The 14,631-nt window shown below is 31.5% G+C and overlaps 1 protein-coding gene and 1 non-coding gene across 3 annotated transcripts; one reads left to right on the top strand and one right to left on the bottom strand.

The window, feature by feature from the left end:
- Positions 1-154: 154 nt before the first annotated feature.
- LOC129311998 (LOB domain-containing protein 36) lies at positions 155-3,685 on the top strand. Of its 2 annotated transcripts, none has more exons than XM_054954535.1 (3): positions 155-284; positions 1,090-2,369; positions 3,397-3,685. In XM_054954535.1, exon 2 carries the CDS (start codon positions 1,101-1,103, stop codon positions 2,310-2,312), a length of 1,212 nt encoding a protein of 403 aa, XP_054810510.1. In that variant the 5' UTR covers positions 155-284; positions 1,090-1,100; the 3' UTR covers positions 2,313-2,369; positions 3,397-3,685. The 2 variants fall into 2 exon arrangements, with proteins under 2 accessions (XP_054810510.1, XP_054810511.1); XM_054954536.1 differs by having other exon boundaries at positions 270-284; positions 1,072-2,369.
- Positions 3,686-6,656: 2,971 nt separating this feature from the next.
- Positions 6,657-6,728, bottom strand: TRNAK-UUU (transfer RNA lysine (anticodon UUU)). The gene has a single exon. It is a non-coding gene; the product is annotated as a tRNA-Lys (tRNA).
- Positions 6,729-14,631: the final 7,903 nt, after the last annotated feature.

Raw genomic sequence — 14,631 nt, 5'->3', positions numbered from 1 at the left:
ATATTGAAACACTAACAAATAATGGCCATAAACAAATTCAAATTCAAAACTAAAAATAACAAACAAGATAATGACAAATATAATATGGTGGTGTAAATTAAAATTGCATATAGGCTGGGCCGAAATTGAATTTAAAGAAGGCTGGCCCCAACTTCTCAAAGCTGGAGGCTGGAACGCCGAGGCACGCAGAAGAAACTAGAAAGAAATTTCCTTCTTCTCAAATTGCTTCGCTTACGCTCATATATTCTGCGCACAGTCGTTGCCTCCATTCGCACACCAGTACTGTAAGCTCTTTTCTTTCTCTTCGTGTGTTTAAATTCACTTCGTTAATTATTTTCTATTCTCTTGTATACTAAAAGTAAAATCTCATGATTTTCGACCTCGGGCCACCGTTTAGATCTCACCATGGCACTGTTTTTATCCTCTGAAACCATTCGATTTGTCTTCTCCTCTTTCAAACTTCACCAACATGCCAAACCCGCCATGTCTAGATCTCGTCGGTGCAACTCTTATTGTTTCTTTGATTAGGTCTTCTGGAAATGAATGATGAGATTTTTCGCGATGAATATACTGTTCTCTTTCGTCTGTCTTCGTTTAATTTTGTTTTCTAGTTTTTAGTTTCTCACGGTGAAGGTTTCTGTAATTATATATATGTATATATATATATATATATATTGCCCTGATTAAAAATCATCGGCTTGGACCCTGATTTCACGTTGGCTCCTTAAGGAGAACGATACTTGATTTGATTAATTATGAGACACTTTTAATGACTTGGTGATTATTTTAATGATCTATCACTGAATTTTTTAATCTTCAATCGAGAATCTGTTGGTGAATATGAAGCTTCGTTGAATACACTTTCTTGATCGACGTGATTCCTCGTTTCCTCGCTGGATTTCACTTTTCTTTATCACCGTACGTTATTAATTAATTAATTAATTATTGGTATTTGACTCCATCTCTCTCTCGTTCTCTCTAATTAACCTTCCGTTCTTAATTGTAAAATTCGCAGCACTGTTTGTTTGGTTGTGAAATTAAGATCACGAGATCAAATAAATTGTTTAATAGCTTGAATATAACGTGTAGGATTGGAAATAATGTCATCATCGAAAACTCCGTGTGCCGCGTGCAAGCTTCAGAGGCGAAAATGCACCCAAGAATGCGTCTTCGCACCATACTTCCCGCCGGACAACCCTCGCAAGTTCTCTACCGTCCACCAAGTGTTCGGCGCCAGCAATGTTTCTAAGCTTCTCACTGAGCTAAACGTGGCTCACCGCGAAGAAGCCGTCAGGTCCTTAGCTTACGAAGCCGAGGCTCGGCTCCGGGACCCAGTCTACGGCTGCGTGGGACTCATTTCCGTTCTCCAGCAAAGGCTTAAGCACGTACAGAGTGAGGTCGACAAAGCGAAGAAGGAGCTCGCTACTTATATAGGCCCTCAGGCTCTACAGCCCATGGTTCCCGTTTTAGACCCTCATCATGGAGTGATTCCGTTGCACCCTCACCACCAGGGCAATGTTTATGGTCCCACCGTTTTCCCCAACAACAATAACATGCTGCCGCAGTCCATGGCGTCTCGCGGCGGACAATTGGTGATTCGTGAACCTCAGCAGCAGCAGCAGCAGCGTGCTGAGCAGCAGATGTTGGGGACGCAGTTAACGACGGATATGGATGTGAGGCAAGTGCAAGAATTCTTTGGGATTTATGATCAGCAGCAACAACAGCCGCCGCCGCCGCAGCAGCAAGACTTTATGAGGTATGGTGGCGGAGGGGGCATTGAAATGGGATCGGTTTCGGGGAGTGGATTCAGCCAAGCTCCAGAGATGTCGCCTTCGCTGGCTCTGAACACATACGACAACGCTTACCATTCGATGCAACTACAGCAAGCTCAAGGAGGAGATCATCCTCAGCAGCAGAATCAGCAACACCATCATCATACTCCGCGTCATCATCCTCAAGAGTTTCTTCCGCCGCAGCACCAGAATCAGCATCAGCATCATCAGCCTCTGCACAACCAGCTTCAGGAACAGCTACTTCTATCGCCACAGCAACAGCAGCCACAGCAACAACTTCAGGAGCAGATGCTTCTACCGCAGCAACCGCACCATCAGCAGAATCAGTGTCACCATCAGCAGCCTTCGCATCATCAGGTTCAGGAGCAGCTATTTCTTCCGCCACAGCAGGATCAGCATCACCCTCATCCTCCTCAGCACCATCAGCTTCAGGAACAGCTTCTTCTACCGCCCCAGCAACAGCAACACCAAGAGCAATCGGAAGGTTTGGATGGTAGGAGCGTTGGTCCTTCTTCCTGATTTCCAATTTTGCAGCTCTTGCGCCTTCGACGATGTCGTCTAACATTTTTAACTTTGGTATGTATATTGTCGTCTTCCACTGTCATCGGCTTTATCTTTGATCTTTGATGCCTGTTTAAGCTTCGCCTTCTCTCTCCCCCCCCCCCCCCTCTCTCGTGTGAGATCGCTGCTTTTTTCAATGATTTCCATGTTTTTTTTTCCTTTCAAATGCATGATTGTTCTGAGGGCAGCTGAAAATAAATAGATGCAAGTTTTTTTTTTTTTAACTATATCCGAGCCATGTTTACAAATGAATGACAATTAATTAAAACAGACATTAGATTATTCGGTAAGATAATCTTGGATTTTGTGGACAGACTGATATGTTCAGGACGATGGTGAATGTCGCATTCATCAATTATGATTAGCTCCAATGGCCACTTTAGTGTACTATAGCCTGCGTATCCTGATTTGGTCTTTGTTAAATTCAAGTCATACTGATGCAGGAATGTACCGTAAGCTAATAGCAATTGTTGCTATCTAGATTCTACCATTCACAGTGAAAATATGACCTACCTTTATTTTTTTTTCCTTTATGAAAAATAATTGATGAAACCATCCTATTGCGGGAACAGAAGGTTTTTTGCCGTTTTGAGTAGGATCCGTAATTGATATATATAATAGTACTATAGTAGTCTTCTTTTCTGTCTTGCTCTATGCGAGCATATAACGACATTGAAACAGTTTTACCTTGATTCGTCCAGTGTATATTTACTGTTTTCAAGTATAAAGGAAACGGCGTTCATTTTTTGTGCGATCGTTAGTTATTTTGATGACACGGGTGAATTTGAATTCAATAATAGAAAGGAAAAAGAACGAAGCAAAACTTGGGCTAAAGGGAAAAGAGATAAAATGACGAAGAGGAGTCAAAGTTAGAGGCACACAAAAAGAGGAACATAGATCTGAGAACAGTTTAATTTATAGATGCTCATTGTGCGTGTACATATTTTAAATTCAACACATATATTTGTTGGTGGTGGTGGTGTACGTGTGTGTTTGTGGGTACAAATTTAACATCTTTTCGTGGCCCTCTTCTCTTCTGCAGTTCTGAACAGATTATTTCGCAGACCTACTGCTGGAGTTGATATATAAGAGATAATATTGCGTACTGGTGAGACTCGCTCCTGCATTATTATTATTATTTTATTTTTGGCACCGAAGAGAGCTTCGGAGACTGAGAATCATTTTTGAAAGTAATTAAGATCTCATTGATGTTGGAGAGAACTGCCTATTTCAAGCGGGAATCCATGTTCTGTCTCTTCTTTTTCCATCAGCTAAGTTGTAAATCAGAATTTAGAAAGCGGTGAAGGCTCTTTCTCCCTTGCTTCGTTATACATATCCACAGAAACATATACGTTGATGATAGGCATCGAGATTTTTTTTTTTTTTTTGGGGAAGAAGTAAGACACCTTGAAAGCTGTAGAAAACAAAATTACTCTAGCTGCGGTTGTTTCTAAAAGATGTGTTGTCGGAGAGCTTTTGCAATATTTTCCTTGCAAGTCGAAAATAGCACACAGATCATGTCAAGGAAATGCAACTTCCCTCATTTACAAAAGCCATTTTCTTGTGTTTTGTATGAAGCCCACGTTAAAGAAATCAATTTCTTAATCGAAATTTCCACGATATATTTAGACTGAAGATTGCGATGAGATCTTTTCAACACGAGAACATACAAGAATACATGATGAAACGGTTAAAATCTTGCCAATACTGACCCCTCTCTAAAAATCTTTGTAGCTTTCAAGTGATAATCATGTCTTTGTATAATAATACAATTCAGTACAAATGAAAAGATTAGTTAACAGCATTAGGCTCATTACTCTTATCTTCTAAGGTCAAATTTCTACGCCCAGCAGGAGGGTCATAAGAAAATAATTTCAGCTTCCATATGATGAAACCGGTAAGCAAGTTTTAACTTTTCTAAACATGTGATTTAAGGTTACAATCAAATCACACACTATATAAGATCCCAAACTTCGATCTTATCGAATTAATAAGTGCGAAGATTGTTATATTTTGTAGAAGCCAGGCCTCGAGACTTCCGTAAAATCACTGAAAACTTTGACTTTTTTTTTTTTCCTTTTTTGTGAACTTGGTTCTAAGTTAGCCTAAATCCTTCTTGGATTCTCATGACCTGTGCCATTTTCATTAGTCCTCTGTAGGCAGTTTTCCCTCTTGATCTTGACCATTTTGTACATTATATTTACTCCCCTTTTCAATTTATAAGGCACTATTTGCCTATTTGGAGATGTCTATGTTTCACAGTATAAAAAATTTTATGGATTATGTACAGTATTTAATGTTGTTTCGCCTAAAATATTCCTAATAATTGGGATTAGATGGTACTTAAGATGGTAAATTTGGACATAACACAATATTTTTAGAATATCAAAGAAAATAAATAATTTTTTAGTGGGTGTTTTATAATGTAAAATGGAATCAGTATATGTGAGAGTGTAAAGACAAGGTGTTGAAATTTTCTTTAATCCTTATGCACCTTCATGCACCACTTATCACATAGATATTGTGATAAAACGGAATTAGTATATGAAATACGCATCTTTATCTCTTAAAACGGAGCAGTACAGCCGAGATATGGGATATGGCTACAATATTCTTGATCTTCTGCATAATGGGATCCTCAAGATTCAAGCTGAAAATATTACTCTCGCTAACAAATTAATGTATGTGTGAGAATCACGTAATTATTAATATTTTCACTTTAATTAGTTGTATTAGTTCAGCCTTGGGTTTTAATTCATAGCAGATTTCGTGTAAAATAAAGTTCTCCAGATTGAGGGGAGAATCTTAAATCGATCTAGTCAAATTAAAAAGATTAATAAGAGTTACATCTACAAATCTTCGGGTGGTTAATTTTAGCAAAAGGTCAGCTAAAGTTTGATGACCTAATCCAAAAGACACAGTAAATTTTTCTTATTTACATGTAATGATACGACTAGGTGCAATTATCACACTTTTGAATTCACATCGATTTGGTTTGATTTTACTATTCTTATGCATAATTTTATTTTTATTTTCTGAGCGCTTGAATCATGAAGATTTTACCTCTGCGTGGCACTAAAAAGTCCATGTAATCTTTGACTAGCTATTATTACCAGGGAAATCCGTCGTTTCTTCCTTTTTTGAAAATTTGTCTGCTTTATTTGATTAGAAATTTAGAAACAATCTTTTTCTACAACGATACCCATGTAAGAAAATGTGCTAAAATTTCCAGGCTTGCCGAACCTATATAGATATATATAATGTTGATAAATTTGTCACACAACAAAAATGTTAATTATTTTCTAAAAGATTTAAAATTAAAGAAATTTATTTTTAAATTATCTCTCCCTCCATTTATTTAAGATTATAAAATATAGATAAAATTTTAGTTAAATCATTTTTTTAGGGGATAAGAGAGACCTTTTGAAAGGAAAAGTGAAAAAAAAATTAGAATAGGGAGCAAGTGATTTTTTTTAAGGGAGGCAATTGAAAGATTTTAGGTTATTATGTGTAATTATTTTTGGTCTTGCGGGAGCAATTTCCCCCATAAGCCATAAGGTAAATATGTCCCTGTTCTTATGTATCCTTTTTATTACTTACTCCGTTCTAAATTATAAAATATTTTTTAATAAAATCTTATATATTAATAAATTTTATTAAATACATTTAATAATTTTATCTTTTTAAAATAAAAATATAAATTTTTAAAAATATTCATCATTTAACATGTTGAAAAGAGAAGAGATAAAAATTAATTATAAAGAGAGAAATAGTAATATTAAAATTTATGTATTTAATAAAACTATAATATACTTAAAATGTTTTATATTTTAGGACAAAAAAACTTTTTTAAAATATTTTATAATTTAAGATAAAAGGTGTATTATTTAATATTTAATGGTCATCGACATATGTTTGCGTTTCGCATATCAAAAATATACTCCAGAGACCAGAGTTCATGAAAAAACAAGTTCAGCATTTAAATTCATGCTTTAAATTAGCAACCAGTAAAATCAACGCGAAGCATGGGATTTCAAGATGCAAATCATGTTTATAAATAAGCCTATGAACAAGTTCTGAATTAAATATTGCTATCCATGGATTAAAAAAATTATGTGCATGTAAATCTGTCAACTTATACATTCTAAATGGCCATGTGATTTAATGTCAATGTTGGACTCACGTAAACGATGGCCATTCACCCACGTGTTGACTTGTGGAGTTTGAACAATGCGCAAAGGAACCTCGAAAAGGACCGTTTTGGTGGGTTACTTAAAAGTTGGAAAAGACAACAATAAAATTCGCCGTCCGTGGGGATCGAACCCACGACCACGTGGTTAAAAGCCACGCGCTCTACCACTGAGCTAGGACGGCTCGTTGTTCAGATTGTGCTTTCTTACTATATAAACATTCAAACCACACTTAAGGCCAGCCCCACTCAAACCCTTTTACATTTTTTTTGAAATTTTAATATGGGAAAAAAAAAAATCAATCACTACACGCAACCATACAGGGAAACACTAATCTCATTTAGCCATTCTCATTCCTTCACTCCCATCTGCCAACCAATTAATCAAGTATATTATAGACCACCCTCCTTTCTTTCGTTCCTCATTTATCAAGACTTAGTCAGTAATATTAGCAAAATTTAATTATTATTGAGGTTGATTTTATGATGTTATTATTTTTTATTATACTTAAATTTATTTTTTTATACTTAATGTTACATGTAATAATTTTTTTAAAATTTTAAATATATTTTTAAATTAAAATGAAAAAAAAAGGTTGTAGCTTCAAGATCGAACTATGCAAAATGGAACCTTGAAACGTTATCAAACTTAAAAAAGCCAGCCCATCTAAATTCTAACCTTTTAGAGTCTAATCAACCCTAATTGATAGTTCTAATAAACATCAAGTGAATAACAAATTTTCTTTGGCTCACAATTATTTTTTCCTATCACCTTTGGTGTTCAAAGTAACATTTTTTAACCATATTTTAAAAATAAAATTAAAAAATAAAAATGATTTAATAGTTATTTAACAAAATTGAAAAACTCTTACCTTTCTCATGAACTTATTACTTTAAGATAAAATTAATTATTTGATCATTGTAGTTTTGACCTAATTGTAACTTAGTCTCTGAACTTTATCTCCTACAATTTAGTCCCTGAAATTTTAACCTTTTTAATATTAGTCCCTATATTTTAAAAAATAAAATTATAAAGATTAAAATTATTTTAAACTTTCAATATTTATAATATTTATAAAGATTAAAGGGTTTAATAAATTAAAATATTAGTAATAAATTTTAAAATATTTTTAATCTTTATAATTTTATTTTTTAAAATATAGGGACTAATATTTAAAAAATTAAAACTTCAGGAACTAAATTGTAAAAGGCAAAGTTTAGAAATTGATTTACAACTGGGACAAAATTTTAGAGACTGAGTTATAATGAGTCAAAATTTAAGAATTGAGTTATAATTAAGTCAAAACTAGAATGACTAAATGATTAATTTTTTCTTACTTTAATTAACATATAGCATTCAAAACTAGACCAAATTGAGTTAAATAAATGATGTGCCTGAAATTAGTACCTATAACCGCAAGTGGATGGGTCTAATAGTAATACAATGGTGAGTCTAAGATCGTTCCACAAAAATTCCAAAAATGAATGCTAAGCACTCTATAAACCAAACTTATTCAAGTCAAGGGAGTAAATTTTGAGAGCGTGCTTAGAACAAATAATTGTGAGGTTTACAATTAAAGAAAGCTCAATCAACAAACGAACTTAAGGGAACCAATTGGGGAGTGTTCTAGTGTTTTAATATGCTAATTGCTTCACAACGCTCTCTTTATTGTTTTAATTATTTTGAAATTTAGTTTTGAAAATTAGTAATTCTAAATGATAAGAGTATCTTTGGTTACTAAAGATTCTTATTGAGCCAAACAAAGCAAATTATTATCTTAATTAATTAACTACATTAGAGACCAAAAACCATGAGGATTAACTATGTTCATTAGATATATTATTGTTATAATAGCAAAATTAGCTAGACTAATCATAGGTGTAACATTGCTCTTACCAAACCACAATTAACTCCTAAGATATAGATTATCACAAGACCACCCCTTAATTATTAAGTTTGTAAAATTTACATATGAGGGATCCCAACATTTTAAAAGCATTCAAATCATCCCATTAAGAATTTATAACAGCAAATCAAAGTTAGAAAAGTTTATGCAAGCTTGGGAATCTGAATTATACATAAAAATTTGCTAAAAGGTTTAAAAATCATTATTTCAATCATTATTTCATCATAACATAAAGGCATCGCGGTGCATTACACAAATTTAACAGCAACAAAGTTGTCACATGATAGCTCCTGGGGTGAACTTCTAGTGCTCCCCATTTCTCCATCTAATATTTGATTGAGGTGATTTAGGTGTCGATAAAGATTTTTCTTTGAGCTCTAACTAATGGCACTAATTTCACAGTCAAATCACCTTTTAATTAAAAGTTAAACACTAATTTCCAAACGTACTCTATTTCACAATACCATACAACTTGGGTGTCCATTACATAATTTAAGTACCAATAACTTACATCAATCCTTAGATCACACTCAATGGATTATAACAGATTCACTCAACACACCACAACAAATTATTCACGCATATATCACATTTTCAACACTCAAACCCCCGATCACAAAAATATAAGAAAGAATTAATTTCTCATAAATCATCACATAACTCATAATACTCTTAAGCTCCATTTGGTATAATGGAAGAATTTTTGATAGAATTAAAATTGGAATTAGAATCATAATTGAAAATAAAATTAAAATAAAATTAAGTTTTAAAAATGTGTTTAGTATAGATATAAAATCTTGATATAATTTTAATAAATATATGTACTTAAAATAGGAAAAGACTAAAGTAACCTTTTTAATTTTTTTTAAAAAGCCCTCCCCATTTATCAAGCCCAACAACTCGTCATTGACAACCCCAACACCATCTCCTAGATCAACATCACTAGCATCTTCTCTATCAATAGCTGCGGCAATACCAACTCTAATGGTTACTTTTAGTCTCAAACTTTGAAGACCTATAACATGTTCGGCCATTTTCTCTTCTTCTCATCATCATCATCTCTCTCTCCCGTCTCAGTTTCGCCTACTCCTCGACTTTGAAATCATTAAAAGTTATAATAGAGGTGTTGAGCACCGCCGTTGCACCAACTCTAATGATCACACTCAGTTTCAAACTCAGAAAACCCAAAACGTGTTCAACCATTCTCTCTTTTTCTCAGCATCATCTCTCTTCCCTGTCATAGTTTCCCCTACTCCTACGTTAATGTTGAAATCATTATAAGATGTAGTAGATGTGTCGAGCTCCACTGTTGTATCCTTCCTGGGGGTTGGTTGTTTCCTCATACTGTGATAGCTACGATAATGGCCTATGGGTAGGGGGCGTCGATAGGTGAGGTGAGAGGGCAACAATAGGGGCAAAAGTGGAGAGAGAAAATAATTTCATGGAATCCAACTAATTTCATAGCTATCATCATGGAATCCAACTCTAGCCTTTTTCATGGAATTAGAATTCTTGAGAATCTTGATTCTGGGCTACCAAACATGCTCACATGTGGAATCCAATTCCAATTTCATTTCCAAGATTAAGATTCCTATATACCAAACGGGCCTTACATTTACACATCTCCCTACTTGCACTGATATTTTAGCCCTATGTAAACTCTATAACCACAACCCATATAACTTAAGACACAAAATACACATTTAAAGTAGTTTCACAATTAGTGCAAGTAGTCAAAACTATATGATACCTTAGTTGGCAACTTATTAACAAAAATACACATAAATAAAACTACGAGGCCTACTAGTAGGATTTCAATAGAATCTTATGCCTATAGTCATTTTTCTTGATCCTGATTGATGGGCTAGTCCCTCTAATATTAATAAGAGATGAGTGAGTACAATCACTCAATAACTAAAGTTATTCTAGCCTATATAAATATATGTCAACTAATTATAGATGCAAATAACAATTTTCACTATTTTCATTAGATGATTTGCTTTTCAAAACTTTGCCATGACCAAAATACTAACAATCATGTGGTCGAGCACAAGCATATAACAATTTTCCTCAAAGATAAACATCAAAATACATGAAGGGTCACAATATTAATAACCATGTACCCTTATCAAATCACATCAGACTACAATAATAACAATTATGTGGCTGGAATATGAAATGCATGATCAATGCCATCCTTATACTCTCTTAATACTTTCAATATGAAATTGATGGCTATATAGTGGGCTACATCCATGAACTCAGACTACTTAAGCCTTCTAATTTCAAGAAGCTTCCTGGCCAAGGCTATTATATTCACTTGTGAGTCATGATTTTCTTAAATACTAACAACCATAGGTTGTTGTACCCCTAATATAGTCCCCTTCTGAACTGGTAGGGATTAGTTAAGTTTGAGTCTCTCAAAAATAAGTAGGGCGGTCCCTTAACAATTATGGGACACTGATTATCTCTCGATTTCAACGGTTAGCAGTTTGGCTAGCTTTCATTCCAGTGGTAAGCTACCAAAACCACAAAGATTTATAACATCAACTCCTTTTCTTACAGGAAAACTCCCACATTATATGATCATTCTATGCACAATTATTCAACAGGTGGCGTGCACATTCACAATCATTCAATAACATGCAAAACTCTCAAATCATTTTCATGTGCATCCTCAAACACTTCTACAATCATTCACCACAACATTTACATGTGTGCATACATATATAAACACTTAAACAATCATTCTCACACACATCATTCCTTTAATCTCAACATATCACATGTTTATTTATATTATCACAATTTGCATCAAATATAGATTTACAATCATTTAGTTTTTAAGCCATTCCTTTCAATATATAATCAACTAACAAACAAATGCATAAACAAAATTTTTTGTAATTACATCAAACTTTTAAGAGATTAAAGATTTAACTCTCAATTACAAATATCTCTAAAGCTCAGGTTAGCTTGAATGGTGCCAATTTTGATTAGTATATAATTTAACCATTAGGGTTATCATCAATATCCTTATTTAGGTAAGTTTCAACACTTAAACTTAACCCTTCTAACTCACACAAAATACAATCTCTCCTTTTCAAGCACACCCATAAGGTCTATTAACTTCCTTTAACTCATCTTATCATCAATAAATCATTAAACCACCATTAATGGCCATTCAAAATCTCCCACAACCTCATTTATGACAATTTTTAGATAATTAATGCTCCTACCAATAGAATACTTATGAAATCATTAATATTATATTTAAAAAGCCTAAACAACTTTTATTAATTCTATTTAAGTCAATGTGTTCAGACTTATAACCTCTATGGATTAAAAATCACCATCTCAACATAAACCTTAACTCAAATCTAGAGAAAATGGAAGGAGCATAGAAGTAAAAGGCATAAGGGATGATAAGTGACAATTTTATATATTTTTATCCTTTTAATTTAGACTTTTAAATATTTAATTTAGGCTAATTGAGTTTAATTAGATATTATTTTATTTTTTTAGCCAATATTCAGTTTTAAAATTTTAACAAACTAAATCTGTGATTTCAAAATATAATTATATCTTTAATATTTTGCACAATTGCTATTTAATTTTATTTTATTTGTGCAAATATTTTAGATTCAATTAAAAAAATATTGATAGAGAGTATTTTGGATGAAAAGAATATGGGTATGCTTGAACATTAAATCAAGAATCAAATTTTAGAAATTTTGTTTAAATTTATTTTGGATTGTTCAGTGTAGTTTTTAATTAGGGTTATTTAGAATAGTTTTATCTTTTTTTAAATAAATTATGAGGTTTTACTCGAAAAGAAAGGAGACGCAAGACCTTATGTATGTATGTATGTATGAATGGATGACTTTTAGGGCAGAGAATTGGAAAAAGACAGCGCGACCATCATAGAGATAAAAGGAATGGAGGGGCTGTGACGATCGTCGTCTTTTTTTGTTCTCCAATTCTTTTAGGATGTGTTTGGTTGGGGGGAAAACCTTCCCTCCCCTCCTCTTAAACTAAACAGACCCTTAGGCGATAGCTTCTCTTTTTATTGTCTTATGCTGTTTGATTTTTAATTTTATGAATAACTAACTTTTTAATGTAATCAATCACAAAATATGATCTTAAATTTTAATTAGAGTCTTTAATATTTAGGAAAAATTTTATTTTAATTTTATTTCAATTTGCTCTTATTCTCTCTACATTTAAATTTTATGATTTAATTGCTATTACTAATTAGAGTAGTTTTATTGCATAATTTTTAGATTATAAATTTTATTTGAAATTTTGCTTGCTATAGTCAATTGATATAGCATCTTAAGAGTATTTTGGCTTAGCTTGAGTGATTATTCATGTTTTGTTTCTGATGTAACTAACTCAAAATAATTGTTCGGTTATAAGTTAAGGGATATTTTAATTAATCTATAGCTTAATATATTGTTTAATTCTTGAATGATAATTTGAAAAATCTATAGTAAACTTAGAGTAATAAAGTTAAATAAAATTAATTTATTTGGTGGACGAGGAAGATTAAGTTTAGGTGATTGAGTTGCAATTGATTGGCTGCTTGTATTTGATAATTTTCTCAATTGAATTTATTTTTATTTATTTAATTTTAATTTATTTTTTAAATTAATTCCATCATAAAAAATCCCCCCATTATTTACCTTTTCATAATCATGATTTAAATAGTTACTCTATTAATTCTTAGGAAGACGACCTAGGTTGTACTTTATTATAAAATTTAATTTTATTAATTTTGGTACTATTCGACAGCAGTGTCAAGGGATTTACATTTAATGTTAGGAAATTTCAAAATGTCTCCAAAGGCCCTCAAACTTAAGCACTAATAGAGCAATGGTGTGCCCTAACATTTTGGGTATTCGGGCAAAACTTTTTTAAAATATTTTTTTCTTTATTTTATAAATCAATGTTAATTTTAAAATAATTATATTAAGCATAAAATATTATTTTAAATTTAAAAAAATAAAATAAAAAATAACTTATCAACTTTGTATTTAAGTAATTTTGTTGTTATTTTGTTATATTATGTATAATTTATTCATGAATATTTTCTTTACTTATAAATTAATATTTTAATTATTTAAATATTTTTATTATCATAGTCATATATAAATGTTATATATATATTTTAATAACTTATCCACGCTTACCGCACCATAATGTAATTAATAATATTCCTAAAAGCTTGATAAATGATAGAGCACAATGGCGTCTTGCAATTCATGTAGCCGACCCCACCTAGTGGGATAAAGACTTGTTGTTGTTTTTGTTATATTATTTTAATTATGATTAAATTTATCTCAATTCAATCACAGTTAGACAACTAACTTAAAATTATTATCCCTATTAATTCAAAGTTTTTAATAATTTTTGGGTAAATTATACTTTTTATTTTTATGAATATAAAAAAAATAACCATCATTATATTATATAAAATAAAATTTTTTAATTATAAGTAAAATATTATTATTTTTGAAATTATTTTTCTTTAACTTTTTATATTATTTAACCTTTACATATAAAAATTTTTTTACTAGTTTATTCTTAATTTTTAACCAAGTGTATCATGAATAATAATGAATTATTTAAAAATATTATTCTATTTATTATGTTTTTCTAGTAGTAGAGTCAAAAATTTGTATATGCCTAAATTTTATTTTTTTACTTTAAAATTAATTATTTTATTTTATAAAAATATAAAATTAATTTTTTTATATGCAAATGATGTATAGGATTCAAATTTTTTTTAAAAAAAATTGGATCTAAAATATAAAAATTAATATTAAAATATATTTTAAATATTATTTTGAGACATTGTATTGATTAAAAATAATAAAAATATGAACATATAACTATTTTTAATTTTTTAAAAAAATTAACTATAGTAGTACACTCAAATATATAGTACTTTGGTATAAAATAATATAAAACTTAAAAAATTAATTAATATTTATCATATTTTATACATTTTTTAAATTTTTTTTATTTGGGTGTTCGGGTTAAGCCGGAACCCGATCGAACTTTGCTCGAATTTCCTCGAGTCCTTTTGGGCTACCCAAAAAGGCTCAGACATTAAAAAATTAATATTTTTTTAGACTTGACCCTAAATTTTTTGTATGAGTTCAGATTGATCTGTCGA

This window comes from Prosopis cineraria, unplaced genomic scaffold (assembly GCF_029017545.1).
Source record: "Prosopis cineraria cultivar Desert tree isolate PC_DT_omini unplaced genomic scaffold, ASM2901754v1 PC5, whole genome shotgun sequence".
Classification (NCBI taxonomy): Eukaryota; Viridiplantae; Streptophyta; class Magnoliopsida; order Fabales; family Fabaceae; genus Prosopis; species Prosopis cineraria.
The sequence above is the reverse complement of the archived record's forward strand: the minus strand, read 5'-3'. Positions and strand labels throughout refer to the sequence as shown.